The 25,632-nt window shown below is 38.3% G+C and overlaps 2 protein-coding genes and 1 non-coding gene across 3 annotated transcripts; all 3 read left to right on the top strand.

Annotated features, from left to right (window-relative positions):
* Positions 1-4,057: 4,057 nt before the first annotated feature.
* Positions 4,058-5,209, top strand: si:ch211-220m17.5 (guanylin family protein). Its single transcript, XM_051414657.1, has 3 exons — positions 4,058-4,221; positions 4,439-4,631; positions 4,744-5,209. The coding sequence occupies exons 1-3, from the start codon at positions 4,147-4,149 to the stop codon at positions 4,800-4,802; spliced, it is 327 nt and encodes a 108-aa protein (XP_051270617.1). The 5' UTR covers positions 4,058-4,146; the 3' UTR covers positions 4,803-5,209.
* Positions 5,210-9,411: 4,202 nt separating this feature from the next.
* On the top strand, positions 9,412-11,623 carry LOC127371687 (guanylin-like). The gene is made up of 3 exons (XM_051414656.1): positions 9,412-9,534; positions 9,998-10,184; positions 11,280-11,623. Exons 1-3 carry the CDS (start codon positions 9,463-9,465, stop codon positions 11,348-11,350), a joined length of 330 nt encoding a protein of 109 aa, XP_051270616.1. The 5' UTR covers positions 9,412-9,462; the 3' UTR covers positions 11,351-11,623.
* A 1,722-nt stretch (positions 11,624-13,345) lies between these two features.
* On the top strand, positions 13,346-13,417 carry trnap-agg (transfer RNA proline (anticodon AGG)). Its single transcript has one exon. It is a non-coding gene; the product is annotated as a tRNA-Pro (tRNA).
* The last annotated feature ends 12,215 nt before the right edge of the window (positions 13,418-25,632 follow it).

Genomic DNA, 25,632 nt, shown 5'->3' with positions numbered 1-25,632 from the left:
GTTTTGCTGCCCCCAAGTGGCCAAAAATATAAACAAATTTAAGGTTTAAGGAATTTCGGTCCTATACTCAAGGTCAGAGGTTCATGTTCAGACATGAAGAGAGCTTGATGAAGTGTCCTCAGTGAGAAACTCTGCTTGTTTGACCCACTTGACTGTAAGATGTCTGTGGTGACAGGAGGTCAGATAAATACTAGATAGTAATATTCTATTCACACTCAGGCTGATGATTAACTTCCTTCCAGCTTAACTGGTCCTCATCAGTCTTACCTGTCTGACTAATTGCCCTCTCCCATGACTTGGAGACTATTCTTCACTTCTTGGCTCAACAGAGGACCTTTTTAGACAAACAGTAAATCTTGACAAGCACAGACAAACGGTGTCTTGGAATCAATACATGGGTTGAATTATGAAGTCAATTAGCTTTCATCTTTTTTCATCACCAATACATAAACAAACTTCTGTGAGCAGCATGAACTGTTTTATTTGAAGTGAAAAGAGGTTGCTGAGTGCAGTGAAATGTCAGGCTGCGCCAAATCTATCTTCTGTATCCCGAACCCAAAGCACTTCTTCACATCCATGAAGATGCTGAGTTTTGAATATTCAACAAACTTAAATTATCAAAGTGCATTACCTCAGCCTCATTTCTTTTTTCTCTCTGCTGTACGTCACACTGTACCACCCACACATTTCCGCTCGACAGAATCCCTGCGTCTGTTTGCCTGATTTCAAAACACCTGATTGGGTAAAGCCTTACTTGTCTGATGTGAAGATTATTGATTAACAATACAATCTCAGTGTCATATCCTACTCCCACACGTCTGCATGGACTGAATGGTGCATGCAGCTAATGATGACTAATACGGACTATGAAGCATAATGCTGGCATTATTTTAGTTTTTCATTATTTATTAATCTACTATCTCCAGCTGCTTATCCTGTGCGGAGTCACTGGGGGCTAGAGCCTATCCCATAATACATTGGACAAGAGGCGAGGTCCAGCCCTTGAACACGTCGACAGACAACTGCACACCTGGACGTCTTTAGACTGTGGGCGGAAACCCAAGCAGGCAGACCTGAAATTAAACCCTGAGGGGGCCCTTATAAACCCCTGTCTGTGTATGTATGAATTAGTGATCACTCAGTAATTAGTTTGCGGTTCCACGATAATGAAGCGCCTCACCACAGCTTTATTTTGTAAAATCCACTATATAAGCAAATAGACCCTTAAAGTAGAAGAGCGTACTCAGTAGAGTGCAAATCTCCTCCAGGTGTGTCTGAGGGCATGTGGGTGGGGAGTGCAGGGTAGGTTGTGTGTCCAGCATGTAAGAATGAGAGTAATGCATTATCAAGGAGTAGACAGACAATATGGAGACACACCTTCGTCAGAGCGTAAATAAAGCTTTACTGACTTACAGAGTCCACATAAAGCAGATGGTATTAATGCTTTGCTTGCCATGTTTGTAGGAGACAGTGGTTGTACTTGTATGGAGTTGAATATGCTCCTGCTGCTGTAGCGAGTGAATTTCCCCAGTGTGGGATCAATATAGTCTGTTTTATCTTTACACAAAACAGATTCAATCGGATCTGCAGATGCTTCGGCTCAAGATGAGACCAAACTTTTCAATGATTGTCGATTTTTCAGCCAGGACAAATATCGATCTAACTTGATTAAAGTACTCTGTGGTACTGACGTAATTCTGAGTTTGGTACCTAAACCCCTAATTAAAGTTATAGTGATTTTGTGGAAAATTTACAGAAACATTCAGTGAACATTAATTCCGATAGCAAGCACATTGCCCTGCCACGTTGGCCAAAAAGTAGCCCAGTGGGAATCTCTGAGATAAGTTAAGCAACAATTCATTTCAGCAGCTGGCTGACATTATTGAATGTTTCTAAACTACCGCTACAGGAACAATTTCAAAACAGTCAATGGCGGAATACATTGAAACAAACTATAATAAAAAATATAATAGTCATAGGTATGTTTTCATGTATATAATTACCTGTATATGTTGTGATTTCGTTACCTTAGAATGAGAAGTATTTATCTACAGATGCCACAGGTCGCTTTCAATGGAGTCCCCCATGTTGAACCACTATGTTACTACAGGAGCCCAGAATGGACAAACTGAACACCGGCTATAGACAGGGCTTTTCCTGTTATCCACAAGTTCTACGGTCGCCATAGTTTCTCCTACACATTTCACAGTCCGCTCTCAGTCCCAGGTTGTCAAATACGGTTTTCAGTTTCACTTGACTGACAAAAAATGTGTTACTCGGGGGCCCCCTCGACAAGATTAGGTAATAATTCAGGCCCCTATCATTTCTGTTAAATAAATAATAATAAATTGATTTTTAGGTGCATACAGTATTGACAAAACAGCAGTTAATTAAATTACTACAAATTGAATACCACACACAATGAAGTTGATTGTGTGTCACCGTCCTCGTTCTGGCCCTCTTTGGGACTTTTGAGGTTGATGTAAGTGCATCGCTTAAAGTGTATGCATGACTGATGTTTTCATACCTGGCCAATTAATTAAATTACTACAAATTGATGGCCACACAATGAAGCTAGAATCTGTTGCCTGGTTGATAATGAAGTCTGGCATTATACATTAGCTATATCATGTGCACCTACACAGATAATACTTGTTCTTCTTGTTTGTTCTAGCAAACTGTTTTCATTTTAAACAGATTAAAAAAAACAACACCATGCATTTATCAACTAGAATAACCTCATAAATTGCCACTTCAGAAAAGAATTAGATATTAGGCAGAAAATCAAGGCTCGGTGACGACAACAATGTTGAGATGCAACGTGCCACCCTGGTCTTTTCAGCAGACAGATATTTCATGCTCTGCGTAAAGAATCGTATTTAATGAGCTCATTAAAAACCTCACAGATGTGTCGCTGGCCTGCCACACCCTTACACTGCTGTGTATCATGCCACTTAGAAGCGAGGTCAACTGATTTTTTTGCGTGCCACCCGCTGTCCTTGAGAGCCGTGGCGATTAGCCACTACTGGAAGGTCACAGGTTTGATTCTTTCAGTAACCGATGCGTCTGTCTGTCTGTGCTGAAGTGTTTTTCATCTCGTTAGTGAAGCACTGTTTACTTAAAGGACAACTCTTTGGCCTTAAGGGAAACGCATCTATAGGTATTCATGTTATTTGCAGCAACCAAGTTATCTACAAACTCCTTCCTTAATCTTAATTCAACTCACACCCTCACCCAGAAAGCTTTTACATCAATTGTTCTACACACAGCCAGCGTCTAGCTTGCCTGAAAACATTTTAGGAAATATAACCTTATCTCACATTTGTTATCGATAATTAATTCAGATCTGGCCGAGCTCAAGGGCTAAATAAATAAACAATTCTTTCAGCGGCAGAAGCTGAAACAACACTCATGTCACGCACCAGTATTCAGTAAATACCATCTGATTATTCCACACCACAAGCTAATGAGAGCTCTGCAAGCAGCTCACATGGGATAAAATAACATTTGCATATAGATTTAATGGTTTGTTTTAGCCTCGTTAGATGCAGTTGGATGTGTAATCCCTCAAGATTGTAAGAAAGGCAACAAAAGTACCTGGCATAGGATATATTATTCTGTCATATATAAGCAATATATTCTGTAAAAACAGGACATTTATGTATAAAAACATTATTATTATTCAAAATATGATAATACGGGTATTTCACTTATAAAACAAAGTTCAATAATTTGCATAGGTGTGAGTAACAGGAGTTTCTAACAATGGGCTGGTGTGGTTTCATCATCATCAATGGAGTAGCTGGTAACTGTTTAACCCGCCAGAGGTGTGATCAATTCTGCAAGACAGAGAAGTGAAGTGAGCCAAAGATCCATAAAAAATAATCAGACAGGTGATGAGGTCAAAGTAGGATTTATGAATTCCCCTTTACAACCCTGTAAAACCCCATCACTACTCATTAACCCATGAGAAAAACTTTGCTCCCATTTGTAGCGCCTCTGGTCACATGACCGCTGCGCTGCAGGGCAGAACTGTTTAAAAGGAGGCTTTTGGACGGAGGGAAGGCAGACACTGAGCTGAGCACCTGCTGAGCACATCAACCAAAAGAGACAAAGACGCTGCAAGACAAACTGTCAACTGTCACTATGAAGGCCACCCTCGCCACCATCGCTGTCCTCGTCCTGGCCCTCGGCTGGACCTCTGAGGCCGTGCAAGTTGAAGTAAGTGCATCATTCAACATTTATGCATGACTGATGTTTTCATGATGAGACTACCTGGCCAGAGACTACTCATTAGAGTCAGAAAGTCAGAAATGACACAACTACTGTGCAAACTTTTCTATCATTGTCACATTATTTTAACTAATGCTACATTAGCGAACAGGGCCTTTGCTTAAGTTGCAGTCCTTTAATGCCAACATCTTTTTTTTTCTTCCAGGAGAATGGATTGTCTTTCTCGCTGGAAGCCGTCAAGAGGCTTCAGGAGCTGACGGAGCTCAGCCATGCAACAGGACAACAAAGCCCCCGACTCAGGGCGAGCCCCATGTCCCTGTGTGCCGACCCCATGCTCCCCCAGGAGTTCCTGCCCCTCTGTAAGCAGAGAGGAGCATCTGCATCCCTGGGCAGACTGGGTGAGACAAATATATATACACTAAACTTTAAGTGAACATGTCAGGTTATGGATAGGTGGTGATTCAACAGTGTATCTGATGTTTGTCTTTCTTGTCTATCTCTTTTTTCCAGCTATGGTTCCCATGGACGTCTGTGAGATCTGCGCCTTCGCTGCCTGCACTGGCTGCTAAACAATCCACCAAACCAGAAATATTTTTCTCAGCTTATGACTTGTGATTTTTTTTTCCTCCCCCTCAAAACTATTTCAGGGAATCTCTAAAATGTGCATCTACAATGACTTTATGTTCCCTGAATACAGAGATTCTCACCCACTCACACGACATTTTTAAGTCGCTGTTAGACAAAAAAAAGCCCCCAAAAAGAAAGAAAAATCAGACTGAGGTTTGTTTTTTTGTAAACTGTTACTAGCCTATTTACTACTATATTTTCCTGCTGACAGTTCTTTATTGAAATTTATATTGTTTGTTACATTTATATCTTGCCAAGCTTTAAATGCATATTTAAAAGAAAAGTTTCTTTTTTTTCATTTTTCCTCTTTTTTATTGACATTGTTTTGAATAAAAAGCCTTCATCGATAGATCTTGTGTACGTTGTGCTTTTTCCTGCAAACACTTTATTACTATTATTACTATATCTATTAGTATATGCTGATCATTTGTGGAAAAAGTCTTGTTTTTACTCTTAATATGTTATATTAATGGATTAAGGCCACCATTATATCTCCAGCTTTGGAGTTGTGTCTGTGGTCACCTGATGAATGTAAGTCAGTGTTTACTGTCCTTTTAGCTTTGTTTTGGTGTCCAGAAAACATATCTGGGTCTTTAGAGACAAGATGCTCAACTTTTCATGAGCTATTCGCCAGTCTTCTGTAGTTTGTTGTTTTCAGTTTCTATATATTGGGCTTTAAAATACTGGTTTATTTCTTTCGTTAATTATATGTTTTCGCAATGGAACTTAACTTTCACAACTTTCTATGAGGATTAAAATAGTCTACAAACTATAAACAATAATATAAAGGTGGCTGTATGCTCTGTAAGATTGCATCACAGATACTTATGCACTGTCTTTACTGCTCTTCAAGTTATGACTGAAATTGAACTTTTAACAACAGAGATTGGATTGATACTTATTTTATTATAAGACAAGAATCAAATTCTAAAAACAGGTTTAAATAAATGTAACAATTCAAACAAATATGTCAAGTTATCTTAACAAATGAGATACCTCAAAATAATATTGGAGGATTGCTTGATGCTTTTCTTAATTACTCGTCAATTTCAAGGTAATAAGAAATAAAATCAGTGTTAGAGTTTCTCAGGGAGAAGACCTACTGCACTCTGACTAGGCTATATATCTGTTTATGGTAATACGAAGACAGAGTGCATTATCTGCGTTTTTGGGGCCATAGGTTATCTGCTGAAGTCTCCTTCATTTCAGCTTTAAAGATATATCCATGGTTGGTGTTGTGAATAATTTATTTTATGCATCTTATGTGACCCACCCAAGCTACCTCATTATACAGTTACTGTATATTGTCAGTCCAGCCCCCCGGTGGACTTTACCAGCTCAGAAACCTGTAATATTCTCACGTTCTTCATGCCTGAAGGCAGATAATTAATGTAACGAAGAGTGTTGTATATCTGAGGTGTGACTGCTATACAGTCAGTGTATATAGCACACGCTGTACAGTACAGTATGAATGTGCAGCAATGCTAACAAGGCAAATTCTGCTACTGTTTTTGTTCTTGTTGCTTTATAGAGAAAATAAAATTCACTTCACTACAAAAAAGACTTTTACACTATGAACAATTAGAATATGTTTAAATTTGACCATTATGTCTCCTTCAGATTTCTATCTTGGCAGTGTGGAGGAGGGAGTAGGGACATAAAAGTCATTAAAATATTATAATATATGAATATACATAATATGAACAAGTGAATAAATCTATGTAAGAAATAGGAAATGTCATGAAATACAGACCTCCACTCTGATGCTCCTGAACTCATTTTTTTACTCTGCACTCAGGTTCAATACAGGTGATACAATAATTACACCCCCTGCACTACACTATTCCATATGATAAAGTAATTTGGCCTTCCCTGCCTGAGTGACATAATAACCACAATTTTTCGACAAAGCACTTGTTAGTAAATTATCATATAATTAAGTGATGCTTCAGGGGCCACAAACCAGAACTGATCTAAGAACTGCCTTTGTTGTTAGGGCAGTGGATTCATTGAATCAATTGCAATGTCACCTCCAAATCAAAACCCTCTGATTGCTTTCACTGAGCCTGTACTACTGTCAGTTTCCTGTTTTATTAATTGACTCTGTTGAAAAAAGTATGAACTTATTACTGAAGAAACCATACTCGCATGCATTTTAAAATAAACCAGTACATACGCTCTTTATTAAGCAGAGGTACTGATACTTAAAAACACTCTGGTAAAAGTATTGATTCAACTTCTACAAACAAATAAAAGTGAAAAGGTATTAAGAACTATCTTGGTTTCTCTGAAGGACATTTCTACCAGCTGTTTCTGTGCAAAGCTGAAGAGGTCTCCCTCTCTCCCTCTCTTTTTTCGTCATGTTACGTCTGTCACGCGCGATATGCACTGGTTTTGATGTTGGGAAGGCGTGCAATGATGCAACTAATAATAATAATAATCAATAATTCCCCTCAAATGCAATAAAACAAGCCTGTTTTGAAAATGTAAGGAGTATGAAGTACAGATATTTGTGTAACTAGGGAGTAAAAATAAAAAGTTATACTCAAGTACAGATACATAAAAAAACAAACTTTTTTGTACTAATTACTCCCCACTTCTGAATTAAACACACATACATCCTGAAAACTCATATTTAATGTTTTGTTAAATCTTAAAGAAGAAAGCAAGCAAATATAACATCTATACTTTGGGTTGGTTAGTGTTGCCTTTGTCCAAAATTCTTGTGAACTATGCAAAGAATTGCAACAACTCCCATTAATAACATTTTCTAATTTTTTCTGATTTAGTTTTTACTTGCTATTTATTACATAACAGGCTTACTCACCCTTCAAGTTGATTGCTGCATACTTGGAAAGTTAGGAGTGTTTTCTACCATTCATCTTATCTATCTTCGTATCTTTCTTATCCACAGCTCTTCAATTACATATATCTCCGAGCATCATCAAATTATGTTCCATTCACAACCCATTTAAACAAAGATATAATTCATCTTTCTGAAGATCCACTGTGCAAATTATCTTTTATCTAGTTTCAGGTCTGTGAATTATGTCACACTGAAGACAGCTGACGCTTATTTCTGCTCATTTCCCTATTTTGAATGCCAGAAGCCACACTGGACCTTTCCATTATATTTATGTCCTGCACATTCTTTACATGTTATTAAGTCTTTGAGACCTGTACTGGTCTTAATAGTGTTCTTATCCTTGTAACTTCTATGTTATATCACTCATTGTCTAGGAGACATAGGACATTTCTGTGTCTTCTTTTCAAAGATAAGATCAATTCAGATTATCTTTAGAAACGTAAAACTTCACTGTGATTACGTGTTCAAATGCCCTCTTCCGCCTAGTTAAGAGTTATATAATGCATATTTGAATGAAAATCAGTGAAAATCTTTATTGATTTGTCCAACAATACTGAGACTATTTACTTTATGGTTTTTTATTAACAGATATTTTGTGTGTGTGTGTGTGTGTGTGTGAGAGAGAGAGTGTGTGTGTGTGTGTGTGTGTGTGTGTGTGTGTGTGTGTGTGTGTGTGTGTGTGTGTGTGTGTGTGTGTGTTTTCTGATTATACAGAATATACAGAACAGGTTTTTTCGGTGAATTTGGGTCTCTAATACTGGATGAGTATTTGAAGGTATAGATACACATTTCTACATTCCTATGTACATTTTGGTGAGGGCTACTGGTAAATGTTTGCATGCAACACCACCCTCAGTCTGAAACACTCCTGTCTCTCTCTGTAGACAGTTCGACCCAAAATACAAAGTCTGTCCCAAAGTTCTAAAAAAGAAAATAAACAAGGAAAGTCAAAGCCTCGTCATTCCCTCTTTTAACTGAACTAAAAAAAGTAAAACTTACCAAACTAGGTCGATTTTTGTGACGTTGATGTGACTTCTGAAACAATGTTCACACAGTCAGCCTACAATTCATCATTAGGAGCTCACAGATGTGACTCTAATCTGCTGTCAGACTTTGGGAAAGAGCTGCTGCTTCTCACCAAAGCTGACATAAGCATCAAACTTCTGATGCCTAAATGTTTCAGCTATTCAAGTTTTATGGGGGAGAAAACATTTTGCATTAAGTTTTTTCTGACTGCTTCAACAAACACACAAAAAAAAGCTGCCATATTGGTATCTGGACAACGTCATAATTTGCAAATATCACAGCCCTTAAAACAAGTGACCTATATGGATCAGCGCTGTACGTGTACGGCTTATCAGACAGCTCAGTGAGGAATATCTGTGGGAGAGGGACAAGGGATGAGATTTATTAGGTGGCACTGAGGCATCGGATGAAAAACCCCAAGTCAATAATTATATATCGTGCTGACGGTGGAAACAACAGAGATTGAGGTTATAAACAAAATGTGTAGTGGTTATAAACTACAAAAAAGAGGATCCAATCTACTTACAGTACGGCCAGCCTTTGGTTATCTTTGACCCCCCCACACCTTTACTCTCCTCACCCTGCCCGCTTTCTTTGTTAATAAATCACTCACTAATCTGTCCAGACACCCTATAAGAGGCCGAGCAGCTCTACAGCAACCACAGAAGAAGCACTCCTCTAAACTGTGAAGCATCTAGCATCATCTGAAAATGAGAGTCCAGGGTGTTGTCCTTGTGTTGGTGCTGTGTGTGTGCAGGGGAGCTGTAGGCGTGCAGGTTGAGGTGAGCATCACTTGTTCTTGGAAATGCTGTCTTATCGATCGGGGCATTTGGTTTTGTTTCTTTCTTCTCACTCGATTTTTTTTATTTTTCATATTTAACGCATCTTTGAAGAAGTAGTATTTGACACAAATCCAGATGTTGTCAGGCCTGTTTAAGGATGTTTCACGTCCTCTAATGAATTACTGAGTCAAGTCATGCTGTCTCTATCCTTCAAGGCAACAACCTCTCTTTCAATTCAAGTTTGAGAATACACTGAGCTAATTCAAGCCCATGCACCCCTTATCCTCCCCATTAAATAATTTAAGTAATTTCCCCCTGGGATTATTACAGTATTTCTGATTCTGACTCAGATTTCTGATTAAAAGACCTGTTCAGCATGCTCTCTTCCTAAATCCAAAGTACCTGCACTTAGAAGGTTATAATTGCGCCTGATTTTTCTCTCTTCTTCTTCCTTCTCCTGCAGGTTGGAGACAGGAGCTTCCCCTTGGAGACGGTGCAGCAGCTGATGGAGCTGATGGATGTAGACGACAGCGTTAGCCCTCACTTGGCTGAGACGAGTGTGGTAGCTGTTTGCGCCGACCCCCTCCTGCCACAGATCTTTCGGCCAGTGTGTCAAGGGAAGGGAGCCGGCCTCGTTTTCTCCAGACTAAGTAAAGCCGAGCGAAACAGAAACAAATAACAAAAGTGTAAATCATAGATATGGAATATAACACATCAGAATGCTTAATCACAATAATAAATAATACTGCAGGATCCAAGAAAGATTAAGGCTTAAATCCTCACAATGTTGGGGACAATTGAGCCATGGATTAATACACATTTAGTGCAATAGTGGGTATTTACAACAAGAAAACAGTGTAATGTGTGATTGATTTAAAATAAATAGTTGCCATGTTCATTATAAGGAAGGACATATCATGGATGTAGTAATTGGACAACAATGGAGCTCTATGGCACAGAGGAATAAGCTATATTAGGCTTTGGCTACACTGGAAATATGTGTGTGAATCAATTGCTAGTTTTGGTTTTTTAATGGGATTTGTTGACAGTGATAAAATATAATATCAATATCATTAAACATTTTGTTTAACTAAGAGGCTGCATCAGCTGGTCAGCTTAGCACTTTGATCCTTACACACACGAGTCTGATCAATGTTCTCATCCAACACTCTCAAGAGAATAAGACAATTTCCAGAAAATGTCAAAGTAGTCCTTAAATAATCGATCTGCTCTACTACTTTTTATTTTATTATTTATTTTAAAAACTACCTGTTCAGAGAGCGTCAATATCAACATTTGGATTTTGTCCAATCGATACGGGGAACAACCACACACAGGCTCTTAAAAACGCTGTTTAATTAACAGTTTTATTACTAAAGCATTCACTCTCGCTCTCTCTCCAGGACTCGAGATTAAAGAGAGTGACAACAGATGCAAGCTCACTCAAGAGTTCACTGTTTACATATCGTATTATACACATCCTGCAACTACTGCACCATAAAGTGGCTCTGTAATGATAATGCCATACAAGAGGCCTGTGGAAAGCTGTGCAAATAGTCTTTGGAGACCATTCAAGCTCATTAGACACAGATGACACCCTTGTTGCTGTATTGAGACGGATATTTATATGGATCCCATTATCAATATTAACACTTTTGGAAAAGCTGGCCCTTGGGTGGTACAAAAACATCTTTTAGGTCAAATTAATATTTATGTTTCTTTTTTTTTCTTCTTGCACTTCACAGTGAATATCATCACGTCTTCAGATCCTTGTGAAATATGTGCCAACCCCTCCTGCTATGGGTGTCTGAACTGAAGCTGCCATCTGCTAGACACACAAACACATCGACTGAGAGCCTCCAGGGGCGTCATCTTCTGTAGTTCTATGTATAAGGCATCCGTGGACGTAACACAAAACACATCCTGTCACCCAGCAACCAAGCCGAACTGGTCTCAAGGCTCAGTGGTCAAAGTAGTGGATTTTAAGACATACATAAAATCCACTGAGTCAGCATTTTTATGAGTTTTCGTACATGTTTGGTACTTAGTCCCTTGTCAGTAAAGTGTCAAAACATACGTTTGAATATTACTTTGTTGTCTTGACTTTGCTTTCATATTGAACTTTTAATGAATTGAGTCCGATGCAGCTTCTTGTAGCTCAAGTATGCTGTTTCAACTAAATGGGGTGAAAAAAGAACATTAAAAGTCCAGTGTGTAACCATTTTTGCATGCAAAAGATCAGCTCTGATCTGTGGTCTGTGATCTGGCAGGAACTGGAGCAGCTAATACATGTAACGGCAATCAGGAATGTGCATTAGGCTACCTACATCAGACATCAATATGCATTACATCTGTGACCTGCTTTCCCAGCCCGCAATCAGGTGTCACATGTAGTCATCAGTCATTAAGGGAGCTCCTATTTACAATCATTTAAAGCTGCTCTACTGTCTGCATTGTGTTTGCCGCTAATTTGCGTCCACTGATTTATAAACCCTACAATAATGTGAGTTTAATGGATCAGTTAATGGACTGTTCTAATGAAAGTGATCAGCATCAAATAATGCTGTGCTTAATCCTTGATGGCTGTCTTTCCCCCTACAATGTGCATTGAAATGATTAGAAACAAAGCAGATACTATTTTTTGTATTTATCACATACACCAATATAAAATGAATGGCAATCCACATACACATAAATGTTAGGTTGTATTTTGTTTAAACACAGTTGTTTGTATCTTTTGTAGCCTGCATTGGTTTGATGAGAGTAAATGGTAGAATATACACTCTTTTCCTCTGTCAAACTATTTTCTTTGTAACTTCAGTTTAAACGTTTTACATAGTAAAGGAAGTCAAACAGAGTCAGAGGGAACAAATCAGACAATGTAGACACTAAATAAACAGAAAACTGACAAAGAAAGTCGAACACAATAGCTAAAACAATCCTTGAACAAAACACAATCCGATTACAGGGAAGTAAAACAAAAAAGAAAGAAAGAAAGAAAGATAGAGATTAGGCAGATTTAGAACAATAAAAAGCGGTCAAACTATTCTTATTTTAAATTCTCTCAACACAGTCAGACAGCCAGGGACACACAGACTCGGACCGCCTCGTCTGCACAGGAATTTAAACGAATACGGAAGTACTGGGGAGTGAGTCCTCTCGGCCCGTTTGTTGGAGCCTCTGCTTCTTCTGGACAGCGCGCGACGACCTCTGGCGGTTGTTAAGTGACGTAACAACAGTGTGTGTGTGTGTGTGTGTGTGTGTGTGTGTGTGTGTGTGTGTGTGTGTGTGTGTGTGTGTGTGTGTGTGTGCAGTTTTAAAATAACGGACTTTTTTCCCCCCTCCTGAATAACAGTGACACGTCCAACTGTTAATTAACGTAAACACGTAAGTTAATACAAACATTTTCGGTGAACACGTAAACGTTTGAACGTTGAGCGTTGCCATAGAAATACACATTCGTGAGTGAAAGAGACATTTTTTAATTTGGTGTAAATATGTCGAGCAACTTTGTTTTCTGCTTTAGGAGAAAAACAAACCCCACAAAACTCTTGACGACAGCCACGATGCGAGTCAACCTAGGTAAGCAGCATAGACCGTGTCATTTAAAAGAAGAAGGCATATAATTAACCGAAAGTGTTGTGGCAGCTAAGGGACAATATTTGTGCTCGGACATTTATTAACGTTAATTCCTGTATTTAGTTTTGACGCGACCGTTTGTTGATTTGCAACCGTTGGGAGTTGAACCGCTGACCGTTGGTTCAGTCTACCTCAGCTCTCTTTAATTCTAATTTCTTGAGCAGTGTCACGTGGCTCGTTGGTCTAGGGGTATGATTCTCGCTTAGGGTGCGAGAGGTCCCGGGTTCAAATCCCGGACGAGCCCTCATTTTCTAATTTTCAGAATAAAGCTTCTTTTGAAGTAACCCTAAATGTACATAAATACAGAAAAATACGGAATCAACAGTAGGTACATAAGTAGTTATTTGTTCAAATAAAATAATAATTAACCCCATAATATACATACATAGTTTCCTCTTATATTTCCCATTAAGTAGCTTTAAGTTTGTTAAAACTTTTGTCTCTTATGTCCACTCGAAAATCTGTGATTTTTTGATCAATGTTTGACTGCAAACCTTGGGCTTCTGCTGACTGACCCACTAATTTATCCTTTTGACACTGCCTGTTAATGGGTATTTATTAAGTACACATGTAAAATAATAATAATGTTAATAATACTAATAACAAACTTAATATATAGCACCTTTCATTCACAAAATCTTATTGTAATTTATATTAAGAGAAATTAGTGTAAATGAAATAAAAGGCTTTTGAAACGAGTTATTACTTTAAAATACATCCAAAAAGATACAGGCAATAGATACATAAATACCATAAAACAATAAACAAATGAGACTGGTTTTGAAACGATGAGTCTATTAATGGATTATTCAGTAAAACAACAATTCTGATAATAAATTAAGTCGTTAATAAAGTAAAAATGCCAAACATTTGCTTTCCAGCATCTCAAATGTGATTTTATAGATTAAATGTTTATGCAGTAAATCGAATAATACTTATATTTCAGGGAGAAATATTGTACTTTATTTGACAATTACTATAGTATATTGGGTTTTTTTTAATAAAAACACATGATCTGCTTTTAAAATGTGATGCATAGATTGTATTAACCATAATTATAGATGTAGTTATAGTTAAAGTTTGCCCCACCTTTACTTAACTACAGTATTAAAATCTTACTTAAACCCTAATTGTGCAATAATATGACATATATTATGATAAAACCGTATATGAAATTGATCATTATTTTTGAGTATGTACCTTTACTTTTGATGCCTTGGTACATTTTGCTAATAATATTTATGTACTTGTGTCCAGTGTGCTCATTCTCCTCAATACCCACCAGAGGGCACAATTTACTAAACAATTTTTACTACATTCTGCAAAATTCTTGGCGTGTTGGTGTCTTATGGATGTATCCTTTGCTTACATCTAAGTTTTCATTTATTTTTCTAAGATTTCAGTTACTTATCTAGTTTAGTTAAAGTTGCATGCTGCAATGAGAATACAATTAGTGTTAGAAACATCACCTCAGTCACCACAACAACAACACACTGTAGGGCAGAGTAGTGTTCACCGTGTAAATAATAAGTTATGAATATATATTACTGTAATTATCTGTGTCTACGTCACATTTTGTTACTTGTGGTACCTGTGACTTGTTCTAACCATGTCCTGGATCCTACTTGAAAGTAACATACTTGCACAAGAGTACAACGATTGTCCCAAGGAGCTATGAGAAAGAGTGAGATTCCCTGGGACACATTTTTAAGTCTTCTCAAGAAAAGGTGTGTTTTTATTCTCACAGCTTGTTTTACATTGACAAGGAAAGCCATCCCTCCATCCCTCATTTGACCGTATTTCATGGTCAAACTGCTGGAGCCTATCCCAGTACGCTCTAAGAGACAAGCATATGGGAGAACATGCAAAGTTCACACAGAAAAAGGTTTGGTTTACCACATACTTTATTCATGTTGTAAGGGATACAAAAGTGAAAACATCTGTTTTCACTTTGAAGTCTCTTTGGTTTAAACAGTCATGAACCCTAACGCCCCCTACCCCTGCATTAAATCAATTATGAGATGTGTGAGGGTTTTTTTTAGCATTTGTCCCCATTTCTAGGCTTTAATCAGTCATAAACTCCCCCAGTCTCACCACTGGAATCCAATATTCATGAATTTCAACAGTAGATGTGCTCCTACTTTACCTGTTAATCAACCTCCCCACATTCCCACGCATCCTGGAAATTGATCAAAATGACATAACCTGGAAATAATCCAGGTTTTTTTTAATTGTATTTTAGACCTTCACTCGGACCGACGCTTAAGATTGCCTACATATTTTGTTTCAAAGTTCACTGTTGGATTTCTGCACGTTACACTTTAAAGCGGGTTTACCAGACACGGAACAATATTTTTGGCGTCAAGTTTATTTTTTCTGCAGCCGCGAGCAGAATTCTCATTGAAGCCCAGTGTAAAAATATTTTATTGTTGTGGTTAATAAATACATGCACAGCAATGTTAATTCTACATGCAACAAACATTCTTCTTCTTTTAAGTGGCTACTAGGTCAGAAGATGAATTTTATGTAAAATATAATAAATTCTACTTACTTTGAACTGTTACTTATTGCCTGTGGCCAAATTAGAGGACAACTGTAGTAAACTAGTAAATTCATTAGAGAGTACACAGTGTCTCAAATGCTCCCCACCTACCTGTCATTGACACCCTTAATCATTAAAGAAGGAGGAATAAAAATAAAGTTAAAAGTGTAACCAGGCTGGTAAATACTGGTAAATTATATGACTGGAAACCTGGAAAATGTCATGGAAACTACCCGGAAAATGATTTATTAAAAAATTGGCACTTTGTCTCCAGCTGACTCATTTCACAATAAAATTCAATGCAATCCATTTACACTTTCAAAAAAAAGCTTGCTGAGATCGCAGTTTGGTTAGGTTTAAGAAAAGATCATCAGTTAGGTTCAAGATCAGTGACGTTACATACCTGACAAAAGTAAAATAACTTAAAATAAGGTTAAGTTTTTGTTTCACACAAGCCTCAAAATCCTATGTTTGTTTGACCCATTTGTCCACTTTGGACTTTGTCGCTCTTTACAAAACGCTGTTTCTCAGTTACAAACTGGAAAAACATGCTGGCGGTGGAAAAGTCAGTCAGTTTCAGATTAAGTTTGATGTGTGAATTCTTGCGTCATCCTTTACTTTATATTTCCAACACTTAGTTTTAAAAAGTTAACACAATTTTGTGGCTTTGAGAGGCAGTGAGGCACATAATCACCTCAGTGCACAACAGATCACTGATTGGTTTCGGCATGTATCTTCAGTAGATGTTTACCAGATATTAAAAACCTTTGTACCAAAAGCAGAGCACATGAGATACAGTTGGAGGTAGTCTGTCTGGCTGTGGGAGACTTTTGTTAGTCCTGACTTAAATTCTGCCTGAAACTGACACAGTAAAACCTTTGACAGTCTAAAACTCAGATAAATTTAAATGTACAGGTTTACTCTGATCATGTTGGCTCACTGAAGAGGCTCCGCTACACTAAAAATGAAACTGAACCTTCATTAGTATCATTGATGATTACCATACTATTTCATGTCAAAAGTGGTGTAAAAATGGTCTATTTGAGGGTTGCATGTTTTATGTGATGTGCTTGCAAATGTTCCTAATTTCTCACTACACTACTTTCAGGAGTAAAATATCCAGTGAATGAGAAATGGGCAATTTCAGTATTTCATCAGTTAGCTTACCATCACACTCAACATGCTTGGCACCGTGCAACCTCTAAATTAATATGAAATTATTGCTCTAAGCTTCAGCGTTTAACCTTCCCTCTCCAGTCAGATCTTGATAGGGCTGTAACTAATCATTTCTTTCGTGAGTGATTTATCTGCTGATTATTTTCTCCACAAATCAGTTAACAGTTTGGCCTGTGAAGCACAAGAAAAGAGGAAAATTCAAGTGTGTGTGTGTGTGTGTGTGTGTGTGTGTGTGTGTGTGTGTGTGTGTGTGTCAGTGAAAAAGTTTGTAGAGGTTGATGTTTCTTCAGGCAAACAGTCCAAAACCTAAAAATACTTAATTTAATATAATGTAAGCAGCCACTGCTCCCATTTAGGCTGGAACAGTCAAATGTTTGACTTAAACAATAAATCAATAACAAAAATACCTAATCTAAACTAAAAACTATATAGTAAATCAATACTATATGGCAATTATTTGACCTCTTAGCAATTATAGTGACACTAATATTCTGTAAAATCAAAAATAATGCATCGTAATACATTGTTTTTTCTGAGCTAGTAATCAATCAGGCAGGATGTACTGCAGCGTGAACACACGGTGTCGGTTCACTTTCCAACATAAAGCCAATCATGATGTGTTAATGTGTTATGCCACCTGTAAACGCAGGACCTGGCAGGGCGAGCACATCTGGTACCTAACATTTATAGATAAAAAGATGTCTACGTACTATATCCTCCTTGTTTTGGAGAATTAAATTGAGATTAAATATATGACTCCTCAATTGAAATGCGACCCAGTTAATCCAAATAATGTATCACAGCAACTGACATGACAAACAACTTCCTTCCTTCACCCCATCAAGGATTGGCATGAGTTTCCTTCCGACCTCTGTTTTAGTTGCCCAGGGGAGACATCCGGTTTCTGGGATTTCACAGCCATAACACAGGGAAAAGAAACATTTGCATTCCCTGGAAGCAAAACCCAAACTCTCTTGGTGCAAACAGTTGTTCCCCTTTCCTGCCTAGTTCTCAATTAGAGATGTTTTTTTTCCCCAGAACACGATGTGGCTGGGAGGAGATCTGAGATATCATAAGATCACACCGGTCCACAAAAGTGAGCAGAGAGCTCTTTTGTGTTTAACCTCAGCTGAACCCACCAATGAGACAAATGTCAGTTTTAAAGGGACTGAGGTAGGAGGTCTTATCTCAGTTTTATCTCAGTTTTATCTCAGTAACACTTTATAAAAAGAGTAGAATTCATATAGTTAGCGGGAAGTTATCTTTTACCCATGATGATAATGCAGGATGATGTCATGAATCATGAATTTACGTTGCTCACCATCAACGTACAATAAAGTCACAAGCACTTAATGTGAACAGGTCACACTTCATAGATCATCATTACTCCTTAAATTCCTTTATATGTGATCATATTAGCTGGATTTTGGTTAGACAAAAGTTTTTTTATGTTACAGTATTTATGTTTATTATGTAAACATCTGATGGCAAGTTTGATTTAAATAAATAGCTTCATATTTCTATGAGGACACGTATTGTTCTGCTTTCAGATAAGCTGAGCAAATATCTTGTTAACTCGACCTTATATCAGGTAATGTAAGAATTAACTGTGAATTACCATTCTTTAACTAAAAAGTATGCTGTATTAGCTATTCACAGTTCCTGTTTATCACAGGATTACTTTTTACTGACAAAATGATGATTCTTCCTTAGGATAATAATAAGAAGGAAGTGCAAGTTACACTCAATTATATATTTTACATGACTGAGTAATGACTTTTTTGACTCAAATTCATTATGAGCATGTTTCACATCCTCGTGTCCAGGGTAGGAAACGTAACTTTTTCTGTGACTCAGAACATATCCTCAATGTTTAGCCATGTCAAATAATTTCCATTGCAGATAACTTAATACAAATTCAGATTTAAAAGCATACGTACTTTGGTGCCACACCCCAACCATGGTTCTTGTCTTTGAATCGTTTCTTCTCTCTGTATATTTACTATCATTCTGTCTCACTGTCTGGTTCTGTTTCCCTCCCTCCCCTTTCTTCAGTAATCAATCCTGTTTTATATCCAGATGGACAGATAAGAGGTCTTTGGCTTCAGCGGCACAGGATTTCCCTTCTGATTACCTTCTGATCTTAAACATGATTTTTAATGGCCTTTTACCTTACAATACACTCACTTGGAGAGATAAAGATGAAGAAACACTTGAAATTGTGTTGATAGGAGAGACAAAGACTTGATGAAGTCTATAAAACCGTAATCTTGCAGTGTCCACAGGAATTACATCTTGACGGGCCAACTGGTGGAATACAAGCAAATGTCTGGAAACTGTTTGCTTTTGTTGGTGGATCCAGTCAGTCGAAGGAAAGAATGTATATATAATCATTGACCCTCAAGGTTTGTTTAGGAACAAGTGGATCCCAACAGTCACTCATTACTACACATCAAAGAGTCCTCTGTTTCAGCAGAATTTCAAGCAGCCATTCCCATGCTGCCATCTTGAATAAGCAAATCGAAGCTGTCTGCTCAAACAAAGAGCAACTGGACCTTCTGCTAATTGCCATGTAACGAGGCAAAGGCCCCTAATATTGTTTTTTAATTGGGGGCATTATCAACAGTAGCAGCCTGTGGGGGAAGGGATTAGGGTTCAGCAATCAGGTTAATTGGAAATTAACTATACTTGGCAAGTAATTCTCATCAGATGAATACAGCAGTTTCAGCCAAAGTATGACGCGCTGCTGCATCCGGCTCTGCTGCAACAAATCTAAAAGCTACCGATTCAGATTGTGACATGTAATTACTCAAGAGGAAAAACAGAGATGTTGAGGGAACGCTGGATGATTGGTTTTCGAGGAGTGCCAGTCTCTTGGGAATTGCTAAATTTTATCAATTCATAGAGCAGATCAATGTTGAGTCATGAGGAAAAACATTCTGTGACTTCATCATGGGGGAAACTACCTTGCTGCTTCGGTCCAATCCACAATGTCATGTGCGAGATTAAAAAGATGCTGTCCTCTTTTAGTTTATCCTCTCTACAAACCCCAGAAGGATTGTTACGGTAAAGCTGGATGAGACCAAAAGGTCACTTCATCTACACCGGATAAAACCACTAATCCACAACCTACGATATGTTCACTCGATTGTTTTTAAGTCATACAATAGCTGAAGGTGAAACGTCAGGGTGTTGTTTTTCCAGCAGGCATTGACTCAACCATCGCCTGCCCTATCATGTAGAATAGCTGTTGTGGAAAAACATCATTGTCCAAATATACAGTGGAGTTTAGTAGATGTTGTGAACTTCTGACTACAGGAAACCCTTGTTTCTGCATCTGTTATAGTAAATGTTCCCTGAGCTCAGATACAGAACATTAGGTTTCTGTCTGCCCTGGTTAATCTACTGCAGTGACTGCTTTTTGTTTTCAAAAAGCTCTTGCCAACGGGGTTTTTCAAAGTAGGGAGGGGGGGGCAGCGCTAAGTTGACTGTATGGATCAAGGCACTGGGTAGAGGGAAGGTTAGGGAGGGCCAGACAGAGAGGGCAAAGGGGATATGTGAGAGCCAAAGATCTTCAAAGATTTCTCCTCAGGAAAGAGAAGACCTTGATAACCATAACCATAAATCATGATCTAAAATTCACTGATCAACATTGTCAAGATATTCTAGTCCATCATAATGGTTTTATTCTAACAACCGTTCACCAGAATACATAACAGTTTTGGCTTTTATTACTTGGTGTCATCAGTTTGTGGAAGGGGAATAAGAGGTTAAGTTCCCTTTTCTGGAACCCAAATTGCCCAAATGTGGAAACATTTTCTTACAACACATTTTTTCTGCCATTATCAGGATATTCTGAATTTACTGAACAGTAAATTGAGCCCAAGCCTGTTGAGAGCACTTTAAAGATAATACAAAGCAGATTCATCATTGAAAACAACAACAACCCCATAAACAAAAGAGTTTTGATTTAAAAACGACTTCAATCCAATTAAATTTAAAGTGGCACACAGACTTTGTCTAAAGTCCAAATCCCACAGACATATCCAGCGGTTGATGATTATTGTAATATATGTAAAAACTCACCTGCAACACTAGCTCATACATTGTGGATTTGGCCGAGGCTCTCAGGTTACTGGCCCTCCATTTCTGATGCCCTGTCCAACGTACTTGAAAGACCAATAGATCCATATTCTCTTTCAGGCATTTTTGTTGTCCAATGTGATGAAGATCATCTTCCTAGGGCATAGAATATGTCACTCCTTTAGCCAGAAGGATCATTTTACTCAGTTGGAAGCAGACTATCCCTCCGTCCACACCAGTGATAGCCATGGCAGGAAGCATGTTTTCAGGTTGTGAACGTGACATCTCAGGAACACCTCAGTTTCTTCAAACCGGGCACAAGCATACACTTGGACCAAAGGACGAACTGATCACAATTTGGTGGTCGAAGGTCACTTTGACCTCACAAAACACATTTGTGGCTTTAAAGACCGGACAACGAATTACACTTGGTCCACATAGGATGCGTGATGTGTGTGACAGCTGCCTTGCTGTATTGCTGCAGCTCGCACCCCTGAGGTGACCACACAGACAGCGTTCCAGCCTTATCTTTCTACATTGTGTTTGCCTTTTATCAAAACAGTCCCAGTATCTATATGAAATTTGGTTAGAAATATCAGATTTGGAAGAGAGGCTGGAAAAAATTACTGTTGGCTCCCCCAAGTCTTCTTTGAAACATTTGTTTTTGATTAGTCATGGGTCTAGTACTCTGGTGGTCTTGGTATTCCCATACATCCATTTTTTCATCCTTTGTGACTTTTTAATTCCATTTTATATATATATTTTTTTCCATCTTTGTCTGCAGAATTTTTTTTTTTTTAAAGCAGAAAAAATAAATCATTTATTAGGCCTGAATGAATGAGTTTTATTCTACTGCACACTGCTGTACAACAAATTGTTTTAAGATTTACTGTGCTCTGCCTGAAACTCATAAAGTCACCATCTCTCTGATTCTGTCTTTCAGTCTCTCACCCTCTTTACCTTCTCTCTTCCAGCCTCACCCTCGCTGTGTAGCCTACCTTTCTTAGCTGTAGTGGCTGTCTAACCAGTAACCTTAATGTAGCACAGCATATAAAAACGCTTGAAGAGACAAGAGGCACTGCCAAAATCTGTTTCCTTGTAAAATGCTACACGCTGCTTTGACTTGTGTGGTCCATCAGAATCACAACTTGACATGTTTGGCCCAATAGGAGTTTATCTTTAATCTTTGCATTTCATGTTGGTCTTATCCTTCTCTGGGCTGCGTTCTGTTGGAGCCTGTTTCTGCAACCCAAAACAAAGGGAGATACTGTGGACAGATTGTCAGCTTATAACAGTTTTAACACATTTGATAATCATCAAATATCATCATCATCCTGAGCTTATGGCACAGCTTCAGGTTGGACCATCAGAATATCTTGAAAACATGGTTTGACTTCAGAGATAATGCCAGACTTTGTATGAAATTGTATGAATGACTTTCTTTGGGTCATGATTGGTGATGATTCGTTGAGTCCCCCAAGGCTCCATTCTCAACCCCTCTTTTTTTTTCTGTATACATGCACTATTATTCTTATGTAGATAAGGCCCTGTGGCATCTTGTATCACTATTTTGTCCCTCCAAAATCAAGTATTTCCTTTTTTCCGAATCATATTTTTCAAGTGATGACAACACCACCCACTAGACGACCCTTCCATCTTATGTTTGGAAAAAATTGTTTTGGCCAACATACACATTCCCTAAGAGACGTTCAGTGCAAAGTTGATAGAGGCCTGGAAGTTACTCACCTTTCCTGAAACAGTCGTTGGTTATTTTATCAGATTTTGTCTCTTTTTCCAAGTTTTTACTGGAATTCTCAGAGTCCTCTGCAGAACAATAATTCCATTGACAGGAACTTTGCCTTTAAGTGGAAGTCACATCTGATTCATTAATTTACTGTAACACAGTGAGAAATCTTATTTCTACACCTACTATACTGGATCAAAGTTGGATAAATGGGGAGTGTGATAGAGATATCAGTTTCTACACAAGCCGCCTCAGTAGACAAGAATGCAATGCCAAAGTCTGTCATTCAGTTGAAACCCATATTTAATATATACGGCTATATTGTCAACGCTCTGCATAACAATAAGCCAACCAACCTCTCAATCATAATACCATCTTGAGTTATCCAAAGACGAGAATTCATAAGCATGCAAATCCTTTCCATGTCTAACATCCTCTCCAATAAGATATGAAGTACGCTGAAGAAATAAATTCTCATAGTTGTGTCAATTCTGACTCCGGTTCTTGATAACCTTCCAAATCACCTTCAATTTTACATAAATCATTTCAAACACCAAAAGTAAATATAGAACAGAAGAACCAAAACTAACCACAGAAATTACCAGCCTGGTTTAACTATTCTGGTTAACTGCATAGGAGTTTTCTTGTTGATAAACTTGCTATCTAACCAAGGCCACATTCAGATCAAAAGCCCTGTGTAAAAAGACACACCCTTCTTCATTCGAATGAAGCCAGTCCACACAACAGGGGTGCTAACACAAGAGGCTAACCAGGCTTAATTTTTGCTGCAACACAGCAGATAGATTACTTTGCTCTGTTTCTACTGTTTTCCTCACGTTGCAATAACAGATAAAATAGTTGCTGCCACGATAGCCTTCGCAGCGGCCTGGGTTTGATTCCAAACTACAGCCCTTTGCCCTCTCCACTTTCTTGTCTCTACAGCTGCTACTATCAAATAATCATTTTCATTGACTGCCACTACACAATAGAGCAAGTTGTGGCTAATTCCTCTACAAATTAAACCAAATACCAGTATGTGTCAAGTAACTCTAGTAGACTTATAGTGATTTGAAAGAAATGATTACGCACACCCTGTCAGATCAAAACCCCATACACATCTGGATCAAGGGGAATATAAAAGTGGAGGACATGCTTGTTTTCCTCGTTGTATTTACGCACATGCAGAGGCATGTCCCAGAGTTGAAAACTGCTCCCAGACAGTAATCTGTGATGCCATTGATTGACTCTTACTGCTCTATTGATGGTAAATAGGAGACTGACTTGTGCACACCCTGTGACAGTATGATAAGAGACAGCAGAGCAGAAAAAAATAGGTGTTACCTTATCTTTGGCTAACAGTTGGTGAACCCAACAAGCGAAATGAGTTTGGCTGACACACAGACAACACGAAGGAGGTATCTCAGAAGTCACTCTTTGTCTCACTAAAAGCTGCAAGAACAGAGTGACTAGTTGTCAACCTAAAACACTCATGTATGTCATAACTTTGAAAGGATTCAAACTGTTTTTTTGTTTTGTTTTGTGGTGAGGTAACCGTGGATAATATGGGATATTTTGTGTAAAGTTAAAAGCTTGGTTTCATGTTCTTCTAATTAGTATGTAATTTCCTGTGCACGTCCCTCCCTGACATTATTGCACATTTTTCCTTCCATAAAATGTACCACTACGGCTGGTCTCACTCTCAAGTTCATTCATTTCCTGCAATCTTCAGTCTGTGCACATTTTTGGCCATTATATTCATGCCAGTAGAGGCTGTACGGAGGCAAATTGAAGAAACCAAATGTAAATACGTGCAGAAGTCAGGGCACAGGCCTGATTCTTTCTGCCCTCATTAGCTGTAGAGGGATTAGACCTCATGCTGGCTGCCCTCAGAGGGGTGATGGGACCTGAGGGGTGAAGAGAAAGACACAATTTTGGTACGAGTTATTCCTGCAATATAATAAATAATAAACTTTCTTCTTAACATTTATGACTACGTATTTTACATAGTGAATCAGGTTGTGGATCATAAATGCACTCAGCTGAACTAGATTACCCAAAGGAGGAGGGTCATTGACTCCATTTTGCCCAAAGAAGGATCTTTGCTTTGAATGGGGGAGAATTAGCATCTTCTTGCAGCCTCACTGCTCCTTTTATACAGCAGCCCGGGGCTGTCAGCCTTGCCTTGCTTTCTTAGTTTGATCTGTCTGAGGCTCTGAATCCCAACACGCTCCTTTTTTTCCCAATTATTTAACCATACCCACAGCAAATCAAAGGGCTGGAGATCATGCCACAGATTTCTGAGAGAGTCCCTGATATAGAGACAGAGAGATTGATTGATATAAAAAATCATCACTCAAAGAAAAATTGGTCAAATCAAAGAGAGAGAGAGAGAGAGATAAGAGAGCAGAGGGGGTGAAATGGAAAGCATCAAGCTGTCACAGCACCCTGCTCAGAGAGGTTGAGGTGATATGTTTGATGAGCGAATTGATGTCAGGGCGAGTGGCACTTTGATGACACAGTCAGAGCTTTTCAGGGTCAATCAAAATCTATATCTACAGCAGAACAGCTACAGATTTTACATCCAGGCTCACAGTGAACGCTTTATCTGAGGCTCTGATGAACAACTGATAAGGAAGAACTTCTACAGAGAGCATTACATAGACTATATTTAATATGCAAGCAGTTTTACATCTTGATTAAAAGAAGAGATAGCAAGGACAGAGATCATACTACTACTCAAACAGTCATAGATTATGGATGCATTTTTGACACACTTTCAGAAAGCCACTGGGGTCCATTTACATGTGTTTCTATACAATATGAAACACTGTTACATTACTGTAAGGTGCAGACTGCAAAATCTGCTATATCTGCACCACCTCGCACAACAGTAAAGGACCTTTAACACAGACTT

Source organism: Dicentrarchus labrax, unplaced genomic scaffold, assembly GCF_905237075.1.
Source record: "Dicentrarchus labrax unplaced genomic scaffold, dlabrax2021, whole genome shotgun sequence".
In the NCBI taxonomy this organism is placed as follows: domain Eukaryota; kingdom Metazoa; phylum Chordata; class Actinopteri; family Moronidae; genus Dicentrarchus; species Dicentrarchus labrax.
This window is presented reverse-complemented; position numbering and strand designations above follow the sequence as displayed.

What these genes read in the sequence shown, in the direction of transcription:
- si:ch211-220m17.5 (XM_051414657.1), top strand. Translation starts at nt 4,147, where the DNA reads ATGAAGGCCACCCTCGCCACCATCGCTGTCCTCGTCCTGGCCCTCGGC. An exon ending in CTGAGGCCGTGCAAGTTGAA is followed by an intron (nt 4,222 to 4,438) that starts GTAAGTGCATCA and finishes TTTTTCTTCCAG; the next exon opens with GAGAATGGATTGTCTTTCTC. An exon ending in TGCATCCCTGGGCAGACTGG is followed by an intron (nt 4,632 to 4,743) that starts GTGAGACAAATA and finishes TCTTTTTTCCAG; the next exon opens with CTATGGTTCCCATGGACGTC.
- LOC127371687 (XM_051414656.1), top strand. Translation starts at nt 9,463, where the DNA reads ATGAGAGTCCAGGGTGTTGTCCTTGTGTTGGTGCTGTGTGTGTGCAGG. An exon ending in CTGTAGGCGTGCAGGTTGAG is followed by an intron (nt 9,535 to 9,997) that starts GTGAGCATCACT and finishes CTTCTCCTGCAG; the next exon opens with GTTGGAGACAGGAGCTTCCC. An exon ending in CCTCGTTTTCTCCAGACTAA is followed by an intron (nt 10,185 to 11,279) that starts GTAAAGCCGAGC and finishes TGCACTTCACAG; the next exon opens with TGAATATCATCACGTCTTCA.